The sequence below is a fragment of the Pseudopodoces humilis genome, chromosome 13 (assembly GCF_049639895.1).
Source record: "Pseudopodoces humilis isolate 2021_Gansu_Grassland_sample_001 chromosome 13, ASM4963989v1, whole genome shotgun sequence".
NCBI classification, from domain to species: domain Eukaryota; kingdom Metazoa; phylum Chordata; class Aves; order Passeriformes; family Paridae; genus Pseudopodoces; species Pseudopodoces humilis.
Window position 1 is genome coordinate 11709691 of NC_142212.1, and position 22755 is coordinate 11732445.

Consider the following 22755-nt stretch of genomic DNA (forward strand, 5'->3'; position numbering starts at 1 on the left):
AGCCAGGGCTACTTTGCTGAGTGCTGAAGCAGTGCACCCCGTACCCTTACAGCTGTACATGGAGAAGGCAGGGACTATAGGAAATTTATTTCCATCCCACCATGATATGTAAATAGCACATGGCTGCATTAATGCAGAACCAGTCTCTACTTTCACCTCTCAGGTACATGGAAGGGTGGTGGGGATACAGAGCATCAATCTCTGTCACAACACAGCGTCACGATGGGTTTGTCTCACTGGCTGCTACACTCGCTTTTATACCCGTACACAGCAGTGAGATCATGGAATTTAATAATGATCCTGTCATGGTAGAAGGTTAAAGGCAATTTTAAAATGGATTATCTTCACTTTGCTACCACCAGAGGTTGATTAATAGCAACTTTACTTACTAATCCACCTTGGTTCTGGTTTTGCCTTAAATTCAGTCAGTGCAAACAATTTACTTGTTTTGTTGCCTGCTTGTCAGGCACTTTATACTATGGATTTCCACAGAAGTGTTCATGTCCAACTAGGTTCTGAAGGCTGGAAGCAATCTGTCATTTTGTCTCTTCTAGGTGATACTCCTCTCTCTGAATGGCTGAATATCTTTTGGATAGATGTCTTTGGATTTCACTGACACAAGCATGCATCCCATTCATGGGCTCTGTGAGGATACGGTCACCTCTGTGCCCTGTTTGTGCTGGAAGGGAGCTGAAATGCTTGCTCCTTGTTTCTGTCCCAAAGGCATACTTGGAGTCAGCTCAGGAGCTGATTCTTCACCTCCTCCCTTGGAAATCACAGCATAAGCACAAAGGTGCTCACACCCACCCCTCACCTCCTTCCAAAGTCATCTTCCTTCTACAGGAATCCTTCAAAGTATGTGTACAACAGGCTCCGAGTGCTGAAGCAGTGAGGCTGCCTGTGGCCAGCCAACCCAGGGATTTCCCTAGTTGGTTTTTCACTCCCTGCAACACCACTCTCTGCAGATCCCCTCTCCTGGGCACAAGGCCTGTCTTTGCTGACCTGACTGCTGGGCTGGTGCTAGTGCTGAAGCCTTGGTTTTGCTTCCCTTGAGGGTTCTTAACTTTGTTGTTTAGAGCAAGTCATAGACACCAGTCACTTTTTCTGCCAAAAACATGACATTGGCTGTCCACCTCATTCCCAAACCTAATTTTGTCACTTACTGACAATGCCCCACAACAGAGATTATCCCCATTTACCTACCAGTGACCCAGAAACCTACAGTATGGTGCTGGGAGGATTACAGTGTAGCAAGATGGAGAGGCTTTGTATCTTCCTCACTTCATGCCCCAAACCATCAATGTTAAAGCAAGACTCCAAGGTCTGTGCCTCTTCCCCTGCTAACAGCAGGGTTTAGACCCCTGCAGTGCCCCCAGCTCCACTGCAGCAGCTGCCTATTGATTTCCAGGCTAGTGAAACATGTGAGGAATTCAATATCCAAGGCAGCCATGCATGCTACATGTTGCTCTGTGTACTACCCTCACATCTAAGCAGAAAGCAGAGTCTGAAGCTTAGCAGCTGATACAACTGCTTAATATGGTTAATATTTGTTTACAACTGTGCAACATGAGACAAAACTTTTGGTCCCATCCTGTATTAAAATCTCCTCAATTCAGCCAGGAGACAGCTGCTGTGTGATCTGGAGTGTTACTTTGGAAGACAGAAGAATTTAAAACAAGATTGAACTCGGTCACAACAACGAAGAGCCATTTTTTAACTGTTCATTGAAGATGGAGTTGCTGGAAGCATGTTCTTTCTCTTTCAAACCTGCTTTCAGGACACCCTCCTTCTCTTTATCATATTAGTTTTTCCCCTGCACCCACCACATTCTGCCTCCGACACACACACAGCATCACTAATAAAATGTCACCATTTGCACCATGTCCACGTGTTTACCTTCATAAAGCCACAAAACCCTCTCAAAGCAAGAACTGTACTTACCACCATTTACCCACAGCAGAAGTCTCAACACCATCCCACTGCTACATAGAGGTTTTCATTCCAGGCATTCACTTAGCAGCAAGATTTGCCTCTGGCAATGTAAGGTTTCATCTCTGCTCCTCATTGCAGAGATGCCCCAGGGAAATTTTACAGATCACTTAAGTGAAAGAGCTATCAGGTATAGGATAGTTGGCTCTGCACCACCCAGAATGTCAGGTACCAGACAGCCTGGGAAGGTTTCCCATTAGGACATGCTCTACATTTTGCTTTGTTTTCCTGATTGACAAATTGTTCTTTATGAGAAAGGATCTTTAAGCTGTTCCTGCACTCCCAAATTGCATTTTTCTTGGTTACCAGCTGTGCAAGTAAAAAAAGTCAATCACCAGGGATTTGTCATTTCTTCCAGGAATAGCTCTGTGTCTTTTAACAACCATGAAAGAAATACACAATGAAAGTTCTTCTGTGGCTTCTATTAACATAACTGCAGTAACTGTCATGCCCAGAAGTCCATTCAGAACTACAGTTGCAGGGAAAAGTCAATCCCAGCTGCTCTGGACAGTCACTCGGGCAGCAGCTGGCAGGTTTGACTTCCAATAGTTTGGCCCTACTGATCCAACAGCATCCAGCATCCTATGAACCAAAAGTTGTGGAAAACAAATTTGTGAGGTGAGTTACTATTGTGCATCATTGGCAGATGGCTCAGGACATGAAGACAGGCTTGGACCCAGCCTTCACACATGCCACAGTCTCGGGCTCCCTCCTTAACCAGAGCTGGCATTAAGCACTCATCCATTCCACCAAAACCCACTGCACTTGATAGTAACCAGAGAAACACTATCCATCCATCTCTCAGTAAAGCCCACGACTGTTTGAATCTCATGAAAACTAACTTCAGTATTGCCATCAGAAAAAATTTAGTGGTTTTCTTTGTTCTGGTTGATGAACAGAAGCAGTTCAAGCAAAGAGCAGGGTGCAGAAAGCAACAGTACATCTCTGTCAGCATATGTTAAAAGTCATTACTATGACTGTCTTGACTCCTCATCCCTCCCATTGTGACCCAGCTCCAGCTGTCAGTGGTATATTAATGACTGCAGTCTGTTTCAGATCAGAGAAGGAGGCAGGACAGTTGCAAATCACTGATATTGACTATTGGTCTTAATGGAAACACTGTGTAATTTTGCATGCACATTCGAAAGGGATAGAAAAATACAATAATTGCCATTTTGGTGTTCTGATCTCTCCCAAATCAGCAAGAAAACAAGCACTGTAGGCAAGAGCTATAAAATGTAAAGCCCCTTCACTTCCTTCCAGTGTGGGGTCCCTCCTCCAGTGTTTCACAAAATACTGGAATTCACATTTTCTATGGCTCCTTGGTATAGCTGAGGAGCTGCTTGGCGCTCATTGAGGCCTTAATAAAGAAATCATTGGACTTTTGCCTGATGTAGTTATTCATTTTGAAGTATTATTCTAGTTCTCATTCTACTTGTCTATATTTGACTAATAGCAGCAGCGCCACACACACTTTCAAGCTCTCTCTATGCAGAGAGACTCAATATTTCTTTTCTCAATTATCACTAAAATAACATCTACAATCACTCTAAGCTTTCATGATAAATATAGCAACACTTTGGTGCCTTCTGGGCTTCTATTTTAAGTAACATTTGTATCAGAAGGCCTGTACGGGGAGTAGCCTTTGTATTAGGGGCTGAAGGCCTGTTCAACGACAGGATGGGGATCAGTCAAGCAAAAGGAACATGGATTTCCTTGGGATGTGTGTTTCAGTGTTCCTGGAAAGCTAACAGCCCTTTTGGAGAACTCCTTACCTATTTAATCTTCAACCTCAGCCCTTGCAAAGCCACTGTCAGGTAGGAGATTGAAAGGATGGCTGCTATTTCTGCCAATTAATGTACAAGCACTTGCCCAACTTTTATTGCAGAGCTGGCCAAAGTAGAACCCAAAACTCAAGTCCCCTAACTCTCACCAAACTTAAAGTGGCAGCTGGAAATCTGGGGCCAGCACTTTGTGCAGTTCTGGGTTCTCCACTTGTCTTATTTCTCACCTACCTTTACATGTATGAGACCAGAGGAGTGGGGAGAAGAAACCAATTTACCCCTCCAGTGCTGGCGAGACGGCAGGGCAGTGCAGGGGAGACACTCTTTTATGTGGGGTCAGCTCTGCCAAGCACTCACGGTCTCGCTGAGACGGAATTGCAGAGCTGCAGTAACAGTCTCGCAGTGCCATCTACCGCCCTCAGAGCCCTGTACCAGCGCGAGTGGCACTGCCGGGACATTGCTACAGAGGGGAGCCGGGACACAGCCACCCACAGCTATTCTTTTCTTCCTCAGACGCTGCTCTCTCTTTTCCTGGGAAAATTACCTTAAACAGCCTTTCAAGCATCTCCTGAAACACGGACAGTGCTCAACTATTGTCCTGAAAGACAAGTTAGGTTTTTCACTTCATGGTTTTGGAATAAATAACAGGATGATGGAGAGTGAAAGAACACTTCATTGCAGATAAATCTCACCGTAGAAGATAAAGAGGAATCCAAACTGGAGTGGACCAAGGTTTTGAGCTACAGTGAAGGAAAAAGATTTCCTTAGTTCGAAAACATCTAACAGCAGCTTTTCACTACTAGAGTAGTGTAAGTAAGAGAGAGATTGCATTTTCAAGATAGTTTTGTTCTCTTAATAAATTAATCATAGCTGCCACTTAGCCATCTATGCAGGCAGATGGTGCATGACTGCTAGGTAATCAATGCCCATATGGTAGAGAAACCCCATCCCCAATTCTGCTGATTTAAATCTCTTTAGTGCATCAAGGTAAAAATTACCCCGTGCCAGAGATGTGTCCTGCCCAAGTACGCAGATTTGATCCTTCCAATGCATCAGGAAATCACACATACAGCAATAATTTCTTCTATTATGCCAGCCCGTTTGCTGCTCAGTGTCAAGAACCATCCATAAACAATAAGTGCACAAAAGTGATGTCTTCATGCCTGCATCTTGAAGTGCAATTCAAAGATCATTCACAACCACAGAACAAGGATTTATGTGTATACATACATATTTATTTATTTATTAATTCTTAAGACAGTCACATCCTTTGAATTTCTTGCATTTCTAGCCTGAGAAGACAAATGAAAGTCCTTAGGCTAGAGATTTCTGTTGGTAAAAAACATACTGCTTTGTACTGAACTGAAATCCCACCCAGTTCAGATTTTACTGCCACAATTAAAAAAGCATCAACTGCAATTCAACATTATTGTGCAAAGACTAGTAAATACAAATTATTCTCTCTCCTCCAAAGTAGCCCAGTAATGTGCTATAGGACCCAAATCTCTGCCACCATGTCAGAAAACCTGAATCTGCTGCCATGAGCCTGCTGGTTTAAAATAATTCAGCTCAAACAGGGGGATATAAACAGAAGCATTTTACAAGAAGCGATATAAATATGACTTACATCATCATTGTGACACTAAATGAACATAAATAACAGGGTTTAAACTCACAACTAGAAAGTAGCCTCTTTGGAAAGTTACAGCTACGAGCATATCTCTACCTAACACAATCAATAGCCCAGTGTTTCCTTTTAGAGAAAAACAGACCATAAAGTAGGTACATGAGCTTTAGAGCTCCCAAATGTTATGCTCTGGTATATGCTTTTAATAGACGACTTTACCACCACAAAAGCTCTGTTAGACCAGGTTCAGATAAAAGATGGAGCTGTAAGTAAAGAAGGTATGCATTCACTAAAAGCATCTAGACCAGCACTTTGGAAGGGGAACAGATTTCAAGCTGAAAATGTGCTTTCCTATGGGAAAGCTACACTGTGGATTTGTTTCTTTTAGAAAAAAAGTCACAATTGTTGAGCTGGATCCTTCAGCTTTAACAATACCAATGAACAGAAAAAGGAGCATTGAACTCAACCACTTCCCATGGGCATCCCCTCAATTATAATCTCTCTTTGCTGTCATATTCCCTTCTTGCCTTACCTCTGTCCTGCATTCTCCGCAGACAAAAAACAAGGCATTTTCTCCAGCCTGGCATCCCAGACCTAGACACAAAGAAAGACAAGTCTGTAGTGTCTCGAAGGAGTTTGCAGATGTGCAGCTGGAATACAAAACCCAGCTTCTTTATAGGGCTACACCTTGACAAAGAGGCAAGTCCATCCGTGCTTGCAAAGACAGGAAAACTGCTGCATGCAAAAGCCTGACTGTGAACCATCCAGGCTGCTTTTTGCTGCAGGCGTGGAGCAACTTCGCATGTCCACAGCGGAAGAAGCAGATGGTGAAAGAAGGGTGGACAGATGAATGGGTAAATCACAAGGAGCTGAGCAATTCCTTAAAGGGCATGTTTGTCTTTTATGCCAACCACACAGAAACCACAACAAATGCAGTCCAATGAATTAGAATTCCTGTTCAGGGGATGAAAATATCCACAGCCACCCAACAATGAAATTGATAAGCCAAGTTCCTTTGGAAATTTCTTTTTTACATCTCCACTGTAGAAAATGTATCTGTTGGTATCCCTTAGTACAGGAAAAGAGTGAAAAACCTATTCTTTTTGAACTCATGCTCAGGTTTTTTTTCTTATGTCCATCAGACTTAAGAGCATGCACACATTCCCCAAAGGATGAAGGGTCACTACGTCCATTTGCAGCAGAGCTTGCAAAAATGCTAAAAAAAATCATGGCTATCAACAGTTTTCTAAGCTAATTCTGGTTGCAGTAACTATGTCACTCCTACAGATTCTGTTGCAAAATGACATTAAGCCTATTTCTGATTGAAGCTGTTGGATGATCTTAGGAAATCCCTAAGCTGTATTTGAGAGGAACTCCAATTTCTATACTACAAGCACATAACATTGTTCCCTATCTCATGACATATATGAAGAGAGAAGATAGGACAACACTGTAGACACAAGACATGATTTAAAGTGCATTATAAAACTGAACACAAAATACAGGTTCAAGAAAGAACAGGACAAAGCTCCTTTAGATCTCCATTCAATTTAGCATTAAGTCATCATCAGATTTTTTTTCTTTTTTCTTTTTTTTTTTTTTGACTAATTTTTAGTTTGCAAGCAAAACTAAGATAGCACAAAAGCAATCTGGCACTGCAGCTTGTGACCCAACAGGCAATCCCTTGGGATTTTCCTTCCTAGTCTGCATGCCTGCCAATTACCCACTAAATGATTCTAACTTCAAGTCTTCCTGAAAAAAAAATCCACAGTGTCCATCTAGACTTTCTATCAAAGGGGTTTTGGTTTCTTTTTTTGCTTGTTTTGAGGCAGCAATTGTATATTTCTGAAAATACAATAAAAAATACAAAAGTCTAGACTATGCTTCAGGTTGCCTTAGGAAAATATAGAGAAGAAAGTAAAGAAATATATGCTGGGACTTGATTTTGGGAAGAGATGTAATCTTTTCTAGGAAGGAAAGAAACACATCTGGACCTCTGATGCTGCAAGAAATAGTTTGCAAACAGTTTTGCTTGTTGCACAGTTATTTTTGGCCTCACACAGACTAAGACACACAAATTCCACAAATGCAAACTATAGAAAGCAAAAAAAAAAACACTTGCTCTGTTTTAAAAATATTTTTATTGGCATAACACAAATTCTTTCATACTATCACTTCTGAGATTAAGAGACAGAAAAAAAAAAATTAAAAGAAAACCAGAAGGAATTTTTGCATCCCCCAGAAAAACACAGATGAGTTGTCGTATGTTGAGTGGCTCTTAAAGTGTATGAGGACACAGTGCCCTAGCACTACGGCTTATCTCACAAAATGTCCAGCTGTTATGTACTCAGTTTTATTTCATCTTAAAGCCAAGATGTGAAAAATAAGTTAGAATATCAAGGTCTTAGGGTAGGATGAAACCTTAGTGTCTGAGATAAGAGAATCAGTCTCTGAAGAACAAAACCCCCAAACATCAATATAGTTTGGTCTGGGGTTCCTGCAGGTTTTGGTAGGGGGGTGTAGGAGAAATCCACACCGCAGCTTTGCAACTGATCCATTTCAGATTTGTGCAGCATATCTCACCAATTTTATGAGATAGTGAAACACCGCTTTTTTATTAAAAATCCCCTTATAACAATCCACTATGATCCTAAATATTCCTCAAAAATAATAAACAAGCTTTTTGTGTTGATGCAGCTTTGTGGAAACAAATACAATTAGACCTCATGCTAAAATGAGCAGCATACTAATTGGAAATGCTGAATCAATTATTCCCCAGGAATTCAGGGCTATCAGCAGTCTGAGATCAGATGCGGTAGTTCGAACAGCTTTCACAAATTCCTGATAAAAAATAAGCACAGCATAGCCACACTGAGCTTCTACTGTACATGAAACAGATTCCTCTCCTTCCCCACCTCATTTCTTTACGTTAAGCTGATTTTACTTCACAATTTGAAGTGTTCTTATTTCTCCCTCACTGGCATTTTGTGAATTTCTGTGGGCTGGATTCAAAAAATGCACAGAATAGCCCTTCACAGATTAGAGTCGACATGGAGCCTTTCTGAGGGAACCATATGTGTGAAAGCTTGTCAGTTCTTAGGCTGTAAATCCAAGACCACTGAACCGACACGCGGTGCTCCCAAAGCACTGTCTGGGTGTGCTCTCAGTGCCAAATCCCAAGCCCAGGGGAGCCCGGCAGCAGAGCAATCCCACAGCTCTGGCAGCAGCAGGGCTCCCCTCTGTCCTGGTCCCTGTTTTTCCCTGCCTGCTGATGCTACATGAGAGAGAACGTGAGCTGAAGGCTATCTCACACACATCCCTTGCTTCTACACAGCATCAGTGACTCTGATGCATTCCCAATCCAGGCATGCCTAGCCAGACCTCTGCTACCCACAGAACAATCCACTGCTTATTGAAATAACACAAGTGCCAGCTCTGCAATCCTCACAGCAGCATGAGCCAGCCTGGAATTTCTAGGATTAATTCTTTATTCCACATCTTGTGATGTAACTGCACAGATTTTCCTTACAAACTTAGTGATGAATCTCATCCTCAACCAGAAAGGATCATTTTGAGAACCAACCCTGGCATGGGTTTGGGCTGTTTTTCCTTCTCAGTGTTGTCACTAGGTGAGATTTGAACAGGCAACAATAAATGATTTGTTGAAGCATGATTTAATTAGAACAGCACAGATGTTTTCATTAATTTGTCCTATTCTTCAACAGCACACGCTCCTCTTCTTCCATCACAGATTAAAATATTTTATGGCTCTGATATGACCTGCACTTCTCTGTGTCTGATGTCTTTCACCAATTCCCCTTTTAAACAGCCAAAAGCAAGACAGCTTCACTACAGCCAAAAATTGCTCTTTCTCTATTGCACACTTTACACTCCCTGGAATACAGGTGCAGCTTTCTTAGCAACTGATTATCTCAGTCAGCTTTGCAATTCTTTGTCCATAAACCATTAAACACGGGCCTGACCCAGCTTGCAAAACAAAAGCAATGTATTTCAAATCTCAGAAGAACTGTGTCTGGTGCTTCTATCAGCTGTCACAGTGCCAAGCAACACCAGAGCACCTTATATTTTTTCCACTTTATTAAAGACAAGTGAGACACAGCTTCTTCTTGCAACCACAGATAACTAAGATCTTCTGTATTTCAATTAAAACCTATCAGACAGTCCCTTTTATTCATGGGGATGCAAAATTATATGAAGTTACCCAGTATAATTAAAACTCTGAATCTTACTCCCCAAGAGCACCTGTGCTCCTCTCTGAGGTTACATAGCTGGATCTATCACATGAAGGTGAGTTTGCACTTGACTATTATGTTCGGGTCTTATCTTTGTGGCACTCACTTATCAATTAAGGCAGGAAAGAGAGTTTTAGTTTGAGTTGGTTGGGCTGGGTTTTTTCCTGGTTGTGTTTGGGCTGTTTTTGGTGTGGTTTGTTATTTGGAGTTTTTTGGGTTTTTTTTCTCTTGATGATACCAGACCCCTCACATTTTGAGGCTCTCAAGGTTTTGATATGGGGTTGAGTCAAACTTTGCTTTTTTTTTTTAAGTGTTAATCAGTAGCTATAGCTGGATGGTTATGATTAAGTAATTGCATTGTGAGCATCTTATGTTTGGCTAATCTGTTTTAAGAAAAAGAGAAGACAATCCCCAAATGAACGGGCTGTTTGGATGAGAGGTACCAGGAGTGAAGTCAGAACTGAGCAGTACCTGGAGAAAGGTGATTCTGGCAGTAGGAGAGCGTGACAACTCATTGACCACCTACTCAAAATGGGCCCCAGACTCAAATGGAGGGAAGAACTCTGCCCGCAGAATAATTAGCAGGAGAAACAAGAGATTGAACTAGCAAAGAGGGGAGTTGAGTAATCTGTAACCATGAATGTTGATGCCTTTGTTTATTACATTGTATAAATAGTGTGAAGTTTGAATGATCAGTGAAGTAACCTTCCGTGGCTCACCACCCAGCTCCCCACTTTGCACAAACAAGAATGAAAAATAGGAATACCTGGCCTCAGCATGTGACTTAGCACTGGCACCAGGTAGTGAGCCCACATTCAGGTCCACGTTGATGCCAAGTTTGAACCACGTACTCCTTCATCCAGCGCCAGCCCAGCTCTGGGGCAGCCTGCAATCCTGCCAGACCCTGCCACAGCGGCCACCTCAGCTCAGGGCATCCCCAGCTCTGCCACAACAGCAGCTCCAGCCCGGCTGCACAAGGATATTTCCAGTGGGACACCTGAAGGATTTGTCCCGCACCTGCCAGAAACGCTCACTGTCACACTCAGTTTGAGCACGGGGATGACCCAAAAGCAGGGAAGCCCCGGCCAGGAGCGCTTTCCCCCGCCAACCACACCAGGCCGAGTCCCCCTGACCTCCCCTGACCTCCCTAAGATGGCGGCAGCGAGCGCCCGCCCACCCTCGGCAGCACTGTCGCGATAGCGCCGCGCTGCCGCCGCGCTTTACGGCAAAGCCGCCCGGCGGGGCAGGAGGCGCTGGTGGGGCCGGTCCCGCCATGGACCGGAGGAAGAAGCCGCTGGACGTGGCCGCGTCCTCGGTGAGTGACTGAGCGAGGAGAGGCAAAACGAATCCCTCCGCCTGCCCAGAGGGCTTGTAGGGCTGTGAGGTGTGCTTAGCCGCGGGGCTCCCGCAGGCGGGGTGGGCCTGGCTGGAGCAGGCCGTGACGCTCGACCCGGGGATGCGCTGGTGCCAGCGCTTCCAGGGAAAACAGCACACCTGGGAAGTGCTGGTGTTCTGTCTCCTCGCCTTAATCCCACCGCCGTGTGCAGACACTGCAGAAAACGCTGGGTTAAGGGTTGTGGTAACGCCTGTGTCGCGTATCGGGTCTGTGACAGTGTCGGGGCCGGGATTTTGTCCCCTCGCTTTCTGACCAGGCACACGCCCTGCGCTCCGAGCCCGAGTCTGCCGGGCCTGGATTTGCTCGCATTCCTGATGTAATGACAAAATTAGGCCATAACAGGGAAAAGAGTTTTTCCTAAGGAGCAGGTCTCTGCTGTGGCAGATTAACTTCCCACCCTTAGGGATGATGAGGTGCTGCCCCTCACTGCTCTCCAGGATGCTCACGAGAGATGCTGCCAAACACTTCAGATGAAGAGTTATGTAAATAGTTCATGTATGTTAATAGTCACCTGTGAAATATTTTACATTGAATTTTTGGATGATCACATCAAAGCAGAAGGGAGAATGGGTAATTTTTAGGACACTGCACTTTGTTGTCCCAGGGGTTTGAAAAGTACATGCTTTAGTGATTGGGACAAATATCAATACCAAAGTCTTCCACTTTCTGGGTTTAATGTACATTTCTGAATTTTGTTGTCCTTAGGACTTGCAGAAAAAGTAGCACAATGTTCTCTTCCAGAGTAGTTTTGTAATTCCAAGATAACACCCCTGTCAATCATGTTTCTTAATAAAAGCTGAGATGAACCTTGGTCACAGATGGCAATGCTACTCATACTTTTATCAATTCTTTTCTGAGACAGGATTTTTTCATTATCTAATGGTTAAAAGTTCTCTCTTCATATTCAGTAGTATTTTTCATTACTCCTGTATTTATTTGGGGATTGTTTAAATCCCTAATCATAATTTGCATTCTCTGGTTCTTTATTTTGTTTGCTGTAAAAGGTGATTTATACATTACTTATTGCAGTAACTGATGTCTGTGCCTGTGATCTGTTATTTCTGTGTTGTTTTGCTGGTGATGTAGCTGGTAGATCTCAAAGCCGAACTCTTCCGAAAGCAAGAGGAGTTCAAGAAAGAAAAGCTGCTGAAAGATGCTGGTGTCTTTGCAAAGCCCAGAACCTTTAATAAGGTATAAATAATCTTCCATTGTTGTTTTTGTCATTCTTTTTCCTGAAAGTAAAGAAGTTATTCAAATCTAAATAATAGTAAATACTCAGAGCTGTGTTTCTAGTCAAATATAAAAGGTACATGATGAGAACATTCTTTCAAGTTCATTTCCAGGTGAGATTCCTGTGCACAATGGAAAGCTTAGTGTTGTGCTTACTCCTGTGTAAATCCCCACTTAATCTTCATTCCCCAAGGATCCGCACCCTTTAATTATAGGAAAATATGTTTCTTTTTTTATTTAGAGGATTTTGCGTGATGATGCAGGATGGGGAATAATAGATTTTTCCAGAGTCACTGAACATCCTTGATAAATGCTCTGCTAACTGTTTGTGGTATACAAGAATGAGTACACAATTATCTCTTATTTTACTCTATACTGCACTTTGGGTTTTGTTCATTCTGTAGCTTTCTAGAATCAGAATGTGCTGTTCCCTGCCATATTTGAAGCACGTGCAGCACTTACAGTATTATGCTGCAAGCAGGCCAACTGATTGTATTTTTTATCTAAAATAGAGGCAATAGAGAATAGAAACAATTTGTAGCTTTGTTAGTACATATTTAATCAGCAAGATTGTATGATTGGGTATTTTTTAACCTTAACATCTTTGCCAGAATAGATTTTGTCTGATTTCTAGGTGTCTTTGAGTTTTTTAGCTTCTCAGCCTGCCCTTAATTATGATATCATCCTGCAGCCTGTGTTAATTCAGAATATACCAGCTGTATCCTACAGCACAGGAATAGTCTCAAGGCAAACGTGTGTAAGATGTTATTTACAAAGTTTTCCATGATTGACGTGCATTATTTGCATTATAGAGTTGAAATATTTTTTTTTAATTGTTACCATTTCAATATTTTTATCTGTTTGTTGTGGCAAAATTGTTCTCCGCAGAAACCGAATATCTGGGCCAAACAGAACACCGGAGTTGTAAATCGAGCTGCAAAAGATGTTGAGCAGAAGGCAGAGGAGCAGGATATATTGGATAAATCAAGGTAGCTCTTAGGCTCTGTAAGAAAGGAATGCTTTGCAAAATTTGTTTTTTGGTATTTAGAAAAGCACAGAAGTTTTTTGGATTAGCAATTCTCATTAGACCAGCCAGTAACTCCAGCATCATCCATACTTTTTGCCAATAGTGGACAAACTGCATCCCAGCAGTCTCATGCTTTCATACCCTCACATTATCACACCTGTCTAAAAGTGTCAGGTTATTTATTTTTTTAAAAAGTCTTCTTTAGAATTACCAGCCAGTGCAGTGAGATGTCAAAATTCTATAGCAAAGTGTTTCTTGGGCTTGGCAGAAAATGGATCACTTTTTCAAGAATTACCTAATTTTCTAAATGGCTTGGTTGTACAAAAAGATATATGTTGAAAATGCCATTTATAAACCATTTGCTGTGCTTCTGTAAGTAGTTCCTTGCTCTTTGAAATTCCAGAAATTAGCTAAGGTTCTCTCTTCAGCTTCCAAGATTAATTGTAACTTTGTGTTATCTCTTTTTTTTTCCTGTAAAACTGTCTTTCAGTATCTGCAAATAATGGTTTAGCTTCCAGTATTTATCTGACAGACGGCCATACTTAGATAAAGGTGGAATTATTGTAACATCATGTTTTTGTCTACTTGACAAATTACATTTAAGATTAAATTTGTAACTTCACTAAAATTATTTTCAATATAAATTCTGGAACTGGAGAAGATTGTATCTCCAGAAATGCCAGTGAAGGTTCAAAAAAAAAGCCAAGGCATAAGTCAGCTTCTAATAAACACCTCAAGCACTCCCAGGATTTTCCTCTTCCATTTATCTAAGGTCACTTTAAACTGTGTTGGGAATTGGCAGGATTGCAAGGTTAATCTTTTTTTCTTTTTTCTTTTTCAGGAAGAAGCTTGAAGAGAAAGCAAAGCTGTATGAGAAAATGGTAAAAGGCGACTTTCCAGGTGAACAATACTAGTCCAGAATGAGTATTTATATATGTATAAATTCTTGGAATTGTTATACAAAGTGACTGACATGGTTTCTTCCACTTTGAAAAGGAGAAAGCATACATTTACTGGAGAAAATAAAATTACTTTTGAAGAATAGCCTGACCAAGTAAAGCACTAGGGGCTTTTTTCACTCATTCATTAAGTGGGTGGACTATATTCTGGTTTTTCAATACAGTATCTTAGAAAAACAAAAAAAGTTATTCTCAGTTGTGCAGCCTTGGATTGCATTGCTGATGCTCCGTTCTGCATTCTAATTGTTGGGCCTTTATGAGGAGAAGAGGACTGGGAGAGGAGTCTGGCTGGTCCATATGTGAATGTCAGCCATGCAGCTAATAGGGTTAGAGAATGCTAATCTTTTCCTTTCTTCTCTCACACATTCAGTCCCTTTCAAAAAGTAATTATTAAAATAGAATATAAATCTCCTTGCAGGTAATCTGTTTTCTTTACCAATGTCCATCTTCATCCACGTGACCCCACCACTTTCCTCTACTTTTCTATAAAGTACCCTTATGAATGCTTGGCTTCTGCCAACATACCAAATGTTAAGCATCAAAAAAAGTATTTGAGCTGTTATTGTACAAATCCTTGCCTTATGAAATAGTTAACGAGCAGAGAATGTTTTGCTGCAAAGAATGCAGCCTTTTCTGTACTGCACACAATGCCCCGAAACTTCAATTCAGAAATAGACGTTATCACTGTGGAGCCAGTTGATAGCTCCGGGTTTGTTTGGCACTGAATGAGGTTTAAGTACTCCCCAATAGTGTGGTCAAGGGCATTGCTGGCAGCTGAGAAGCTGATTATGGCTATTTGGTATTGATTTTGTGCTCAGTTCTGTTCTTTTCATAGCTGTTCTCTAAGAATTGATTTTCTGCCTTAGATGAAGAAACTGAGGATTTGTACCTGGTGGATTTCACTCAGAAGATCATAGACAAACAGCACGAAGTACAGGAGCTGCATCAGAGCGAAGCTGCTGGGAAGATTTCAGAAAGAGACACAGATGAGGAGGAAACTCAGCCTGAAGCAGACATTCCACCACCAGAGGACCCAGATGAGGAATGGTTGGTGCTACTGATTGGGCTCATCTGTCCTGGCCCAAACTCTTATTCTTGAGACTTGCATGAGAAAATACTTTTCCAAAATGTGTGAAGTGGCATCTTTGTTTTTATTTTTTGTGTAATACTACACATTGACAAGGAGGTGTTAACAGTCTTTCATTTCTCCTATAGACAGTCCTCCATGTCACTTTCATTTCTACATAGGTAACACTGCAACAGAATCTACATCCAGGATCTTGAGAAATTGCAATGAGGGCAATACACTATAGGGGGCACAGCATAATCTCCTCTTATTTTCTTGCATTGCTTATGCAAGTATTCATCACAATATTGGTACCATTTTGTGCTTTGATGTGCTTAATTGAAATGTATTTTAGCAAAACTTGAGGATTTTATGGCATTCATCTTCCTTTCTTTAATTGTGACTTTAAAATGAGCAGTCATTTCACTGTACAGGCTTCTCTTAAAGGCAAGAAACTCTGGTTGGAATAAGAACACAATTTTCAGCATTTCTTCCACTTAGCTGCAGCACAGCAAATAGTCTCCAACCATTTTTTGTGTCATTCCAAGTAGCCACTAGTTTTCCATCTGAGATATTAGGAATAATTATGAAACCAGTCCTGACTAAACATTTTCCTTGCCCATTTGTTTAAAATGGTTGTGGAACAAGAGATTTTACTTCTGGTATCCGGTTTAAACCAACAGTAACCAGTACAAAACAGCATCCCCATTATTCAAATACTAAACTGTAGACATCTTAGAAACTATGTAAAAGACTTACTAAAGCTCTGATCTTTAAAAGTTGTGGAATGGGAGCCAAATTGCCAGTCGTACTTTTTCAGATGTAATATTCTTTAGAATGGAGTAATTGAGGCAGCTTGATGCTAAAGAACTTTCTACGTTTCAGGACAATAAGTGTAGCTCTTAATATCTTTTTCAACAACTGTAAATCAGGTGTTCAGTACTATAAAGAGTTGAGTAAGAGGCACAATAGCTTCAGAGGAACATTTTGCTTGTGTTTTAGTCAGCCTTTGTTATGCCAGTTGAATGCACACTATCAGTCTGTTCTGAATGGCCTTTAGACCGATAATTGAAATGTATTGTAGCGATTTCATATCTACAAGAAGTCAATGCTGCATCATTATCTTCACCATGGGAAACAAACAGTAGGCTGAGTTCTATTTTGTTGTGAAAACTACATGAAATTGTTACTTTTGAACATTTTTTACACCATTTTATTGCCCTGGCAAACAGGGGTCTCAAAGGGAGATTGAATAAATGTCTGGTAGAAATGTCATATGCGCCATTCAGAACTGTCCTCTTAAACTGGGAGTGTGTTAAGTGAAAAGCAGGAACAACTGTCACACACAGACTGAAAGGTGACAGATGCTCTTTGGAAAGGGTCACTGCTTCTGTCTTCCGGGTAAGACTTCTGTCAATCTGCAAATAGAAGTTTTGCATCACATTTCTTTTCCTTTCATTACAGGGTTGATTATGTTGATTTCTTGGGCCGATCTAGACGCTGTATGAAGAAGGATTTACCAAGTCTACTTAAAATGGATCACGAACTTCAAGGGAAAAGGTGTGGTTTCTGTAATGGAGCTGCATGTTCCTCTCAGTATTTAACATATTTCTTTTTTAATGAGAAGAGAGGCTGTGCTTTGTCAATCCATTCTTAATCCAGAGCTGATGTTACTGCTTCCTCTAGATCTGCATAATTTTCAGAGAAAGGTTTTAATAAATTGATCTAGCAGTCTCAGATATTTGTTGCATCTTTAAAAAATGGAGTCCTTGTATTTCTTATATTATAAGTCCTTATGATATATGTTCCGTAAAATGCCAGGAAAATGATTCCTGGTTCTGTTTAACATGGAAATTGATGATAGTCTTCTAGCAATTTCAAATTCTTCATTATGTTCAAATTTGTTAGACCTCCATTTGTTTGGTTTTGTTCCTCTGTTAAACAGCTGTTTAACAGCTCTTCTGTTAAAATTACTTCTGTATTAATATTTGAATATTAATATTTTGCGTGGATCTCTTGGGGAAATGCTTAGCTTTTTGTTTCTTCAAATACCTTTAATTTTCTTACATTAAATCTGAAATGTTCCTCTTTGTGATTGCTAGAACCCCCAAAGATGCCATTAACTGATTTTTTCATCTCCCATTCTGTGATTGGATAGTTATTTCCTGAAGCTTCTGAGAAAGGATATGATTTTGTCTTCTAATAACACGTTCTACCAGTACCTTGTTTTAGAGGCAGCTTTCTATTTCTATTTTGATCACGTACCATAGTCATCAACATTGTATCACTAAGTAGTGTCTGCAATGATCTGTGTTTTGTGGAAACTGCAATAGTGGATCAGACCCAATCATATTTGCACTGTTTGGTACTGACAAACTGGTAAATTCTGCTCTGTAATCCTTATTTTTTTTTTTCTTAGACAAGAACCTGATGGGAATACTCTGTTATCTGAAGACATGAGAAGAGAGCTTCAGAGGCAGCAGTGGGAAAAGGAAGAAGAAGAAGCCCTCAGAAAACCCATGGGACCCATACATTATGAGGATATTCGAGAAAATGGTACACTGCCATAATTTATATCACTCACCTTTGTATCACCAGAGAGATCAGTTGTAGAGGGAGCAAGGGAAGGTTATTTCCTGTGCCTGTATGGCAAAGTGTAGGTGTGTGTTAAGCCACATGTGCAATAACTGTTGAAAGTTACTAGTATATAAGTCTAGATTTATTTTTTCTTCAAATTGTATTTTTCTCAAATGTTTCTCTACCTCCTCCTGTGTTCTCCATCAGGAAGCTTCACTTGATGTACCATCTAAAGCAAGCTTTTTTTAGCCATCCCAGTGTTGGGAATAATTCCATGCCTGAAAGCAGGGTGCCTGGAGGCTGTAGTTTCTGTCAATTATAAACGGAATCTAACTTAAACCTATTGTTTTTCTCCTTTTCAGAGGCCAGGCAGCTCGGTGTTGGTTACTTTGCCTTTTCTCGGGACCAAGAACTCAGGCATAAACAACGGGCAACCCTGGATATGCTGAGGGAGCAGGTATGAGAGTAAAGAGCAGACTGGGCTGCAAGGGCAGAGTGGTTTCAGTGGTTACTGTCTCTGATTTGTTGTACAAGTGCTATATTAGGTGATGCCTGCAACTGGTTTCTTTTTTCCCGTTGAAACCTGGTACTTGATTAGGATTACTTTTAGTTGTTTTGTGAAGGAAGATATGTACTTGTTTATAATAACAAAGGAAGATTAATTCATGCTTTTCATTGTTGTTAAGACGCTTGATCAGAGAAATAAACGTGAACAGCTGAAGGAGAAGAGGAAGGCAGCTCTAGATGCAAGGCTGTCCAAACTTCGAGCACGGAAGATTAAAAAGTTAAGGGAAGCTGGATTAGAGGAAGAGGCGGAAAAACTGGAGAATGGAGGTATGATCTGTTGCCTTTTTAAGTTAAATACTTGCTATTTCACCTTGTTCTTGATCTATGGACAGACAGTTTCTAATTTATTATGTTTAGACATTCAATAGGTTGTATTGTGTGTTCTTTGCATATAATTTTTCTTTGTATATAATATGTATATGTACAATTAACATAACTGTTAGGATAATGAAAGTTGATGTAATTGTGTGTAGATATAAAATCATGCCAGAAGTAGCTTAATAATGCAGGTAGAAATATAGTATGTAGAATGTAGCCTTTTTTTGATTCACACCTGACAGCAGGAATTACTTGGGTTAATTATGCAGGTTGAGGTTAGAACTGCTGACACTGTACTGGCTTTTTCTTCCATGAAGATGAGGTAGAATAAGCAGTAACAAGTCAATTTTGATATCGTACAATATTCACTGTGACAATTTCAGTGCAATGTGTGAATTGGAGATACAGCTGACTCTAGGATTTAGGATAATGAATTTGAATTCTAATCCTGTCTCTGTGCTGTCTCCCTTACAACACTGATAGTCAACTTTTACTGTCTGTCTCCCACTGGAAAATGTAGCTAAGATTTCCCTGTGTCAGAATTCCATGCAAGTGATTAACTGTGAAATGTTCTGGAAATGAAGAACAGCATCGTGTCACTTCTCTCTGTTATGGTTGTTCAGAAGAATAAGAATGCAAATTGTTTTCGCCAGTAAATAAAATAGTGAAGCTGTTCTTATTGGAAATAAATGTTCTTATTTTTACCTGTGAGGGTCATACTTTATTCTGTAACTGACAATCTCTACTATCTCTTCCTGTAACACAGAGGTGAAAGGTGCTGCTGAGGAACCAGAACCTCCTAAGGTTACTTCAGCAAGTAGGAAAGTAGAGGTTATCATCCAGGAGAGGAGAGATACAAAGCCTGGAGTGCCTTATGTCCGAGAGTGGGATAAAGGCAAAGGTAAGGAAATGTAGATTCAGGAATTTTGTTGGGAAAAAGCATGTATGCTGCCACTTCCATTTATATTTTGTGACCAAAGACTGAGAAGCACTGAAATCCTTTCTGCCTTGGTACTGATGACTCTTCAGTGTCCAGGGCAGTGACTGACAAGCATGCCTTAGTGCCAGTAGCTGCTAAAATGTCCCCAAAATTTTTCTCCTGTATGAATTACTGCATTTCTGGATGATCCTGACAAGTTGGCAGAATGACAAATTCTGTAGTTCATAAGATGTACAGTGTGATCTTTCTTGATATATTCCTGTGATTTGTGCTACCTGATAGCAGGATGTTTCACACAAACAGGCACAGCACAATACTAAAACATGATGCAGGCAGAGACCACTTGAGTGCCTGTGTCCCATTTTGAAGCATCTTCCTCGTCACAGTGATGGCTGTCTTGTAGGTCCTTCCCAAACCTATTAACTCATTTTGCACTATTAATCTAAGTTTACGCACATTCGTCTAATCTGATGCCTGACTTCTAAGTAAAAGCAAACAAGGAATAGGCAAAGCACATAAATGCTCATCTTCTTTATTACTTTAACAGCACTATTCCTTTTATGTGCAATACTGGTATTTCCAGATTCTTCTTTTCAATTTTATGTTCCATTAATGAACATCACTGTGAGGGAAAACTTCATGGTTCCATTAAAACTCCAGATTTTCAGATCCTATCTCATAAATCTTTATCCTGCCTGACACTAGCTTTTTCCTTCCTCTGAGGAAGCCTGGTATGTCACAAACACACAGGCAACACTGCAGCAAACACTACACTCAGAAAGCAGAGGACAGCTTACTCTAAAATGCAAAGTGAACTAACTGTGGTCCACTGAAGGAATCTGCACGAGATTCTTGTATTTCTGTGTAGTATGAGGTGGAAAAGGATCTTCAGGTGGCTTTACACAGTTGCATCTTCTTTGTTTGCTGGTTTGTTTTCCCTCCTGTCTGACTGACCTTCAGACCTTGAAATCTATGCTAAATCTACCATTTTCGTGTTTCTAACAGAACTGATGTTTGGACAATGGGAAAAGAAACAGGAAGAACTAAGAGATGAGCGAGACCCAGAATTTGCACCACCATCTGATTACTTTTTGGGACAAAAGAAAGATGATTATTACCGAAGTAGGAATTTGAACAGTTCTGAAACAACCTCTGAAAAACTGGAAACAGAGGGAGCACAAAACCTACAGAGGCCATCGGCGCAGGGCAGCAGCAGCAGTGCTGGAGACGTGCCACTGTCAGCACAGGCTTCCAACAGCAACATTCCAGATAAGCCAGGGTCAGCAGAGCCCGGTGACCATGACACTCAGGGCGTGTCATCAGCAGAGGATGACAGCAGCGACGACGAGGACGTGCTACCACCAGCACAGGCTTATGGCTACGGTGCCCGAGCTGTGCCACCACCACTGCAGGGTTATGGCTACAGCACCCGGGGCGTGCCACCGCCCATGCCAGCCTACGGCTACGGTGCTCCTGAGGCACCCTTCCCAGTGCAGGCTTACGGCTATGGAGCACCAGGAATGGTGCCACCAATGCACGGGTATGGCTACGGCACTCCTGAAATACCCTTTGCAATGCAGGCTTATGGCTACAGCAGCCAGGATGTGCCGCTGGGAATGCAGACCTGTGGATGCAGCACCCAGGGTGTGCCACCAGGAATGCAGACCTGTGGATGCAGCACCCAGGGTGTGCCACCAGGAATGCAAACCTGTGAATGCAGCACTCAGGGTATGCCACCAGGAATGCAGACCTGCGGCTTCAGTGCCCAGGATATGCCACCAGGAACACAGGTCTGTGACCTCAGCAGCCAAGATGTGCCACCAGGAACAGACCCCTGCGGTAGCAGCACCCAAGAGATGCCACCAGGAACAGACACCTGTGTCAGCAGCACCCAGGATGTGCCACCAGGAACACAGGCCAGTGGCTGCAGCACTCGGGATGTGGCACCCCCAGTGCAGACTGACAGTAGTGACACGCCAAATCAGGAACCACTTTACCAAAGTTTAGATGATATGCTCTCTTATTATAGACAAGTGACTTGAGCTGAGCAAAAAGATAAACAAGAACCATGATCTAAAATACTGAAATATAATTAGTGCTCAGCAGAATTAATATTTTCCCACATATGGGAAAAATAAGTTTCTGTAAGTACATCAGAATAAATCTCCTGGACACTTAAGCTGTTTCACATCACAGCTATATTTTGCCCTGTTTTTTGCTGGTTTTTTTTTGTTCTTACCTCTTTACTAAAATTTAACTCTGATATTTACACCTGAATTTAAGGGTATATTAATAACTTTCTTTCAAGAGATAAACCCCTTTAGTTGGTTGCTCCCAGGTGGCTTCTGGTTTGGAGGTATTACAAGTTCAGTCACATGCATAGAAACTGTATGGAAATGGTAAGTCCTGTGCTGCCAAATACAGAATAATTCTGTTCCTTACTTAATCTCCTGTCTTTTCTAAGTGCAGAATATTACCTAGTGAACAGTGGTGGTTCACATGGCCTCTGCATTCCTGAGGTCCATATATAACTCATAATTCTGTGCAGCATTTTAGGATGGAGATACTGCAGAAATCGATAAATAATGATGGGTAGGCTAAAAATAAACACATCACTGAAGCAGAAGCCTTGACACTTCACATTACTGTCTTACTGGTTTAGAAAATCCTCTCATAATTCTCCAAGTGTGTTTTTCTTGCATTAAGAATTACATATACAGCTTTGTTTCATACTTTTTTTTTCCCCAAAAACTGTGATACTGGAGTCATTAAATATAAAAGCAGACCAATCTCTACCAAAGTTTTATTTCAGAATCTTAGTAAATGAGAATACCCACTTGCCTTGTAGAAGGTTTTTATTTCTGAAGGTAATTTAGATTACTTGTATTTTAAAAGCTTCATACAAGGATAAGACCTAGAAAAGCAGGTTAGAATGGGCAATTGCATAGATTGTTAAATGGCAGAGATAAAACAGTGAACATTTAAATGCAACAGTGAACTGTTTAAAGAGACAAGCTGATGT

General features: G+C 41.2%; 1 protein-coding gene across 1 annotated transcript; it reads left to right on the forward strand.

Annotated features, from left to right (window-relative positions):
* The first annotated feature begins 10875 nt into the window (after positions 1-10875).
* CCDC174 (coiled-coil domain containing 174) lies at positions 10876-21928 on the forward strand. The gene is made up of 11 exons (XM_014251845.2): positions 10876-10968; positions 12136-12240; positions 13168-13268; positions 14148-14206; positions 15132-15312; positions 16796-16891; positions 17751-17887; positions 18271-18365; positions 18595-18742; positions 19560-19694; positions 20739-21928. Exons 1-11 carry the CDS (start codon positions 10927-10929, stop codon positions 21773-21775), a joined length of 2136 nt encoding a protein of 711 aa, XP_014107320.2. The 5' UTR covers positions 10876-10926; the 3' UTR covers positions 21776-21928.
* The last annotated feature ends 827 nt before the right edge of the window (positions 21929-22755 follow it).

What these genes read in the sequence shown, in the direction of transcription:
- CCDC174 (XM_014251845.2), top strand. Translation starts at nt 10,927, where the DNA reads ATGGACCGGAGGAAGAAGCCGCTGGACGTGGCCGCGTCCTCG. An exon ending in GAGGACCCAGATGAGGAATG is followed by an intron (nt 15,313 to 16,795) that starts GTTGGTGCTACT and finishes CTTTCATTACAG; the next exon opens with GGTTGATTATGTTGATTTCT. An exon ending in TGGATATGCTGAGGGAGCAG is followed by an intron (nt 18,366 to 18,594) that starts GTATGAGAGTAA and finishes ATTGTTGTTAAG; the next exon opens with ACGCTTGATCAGAGAAATAA.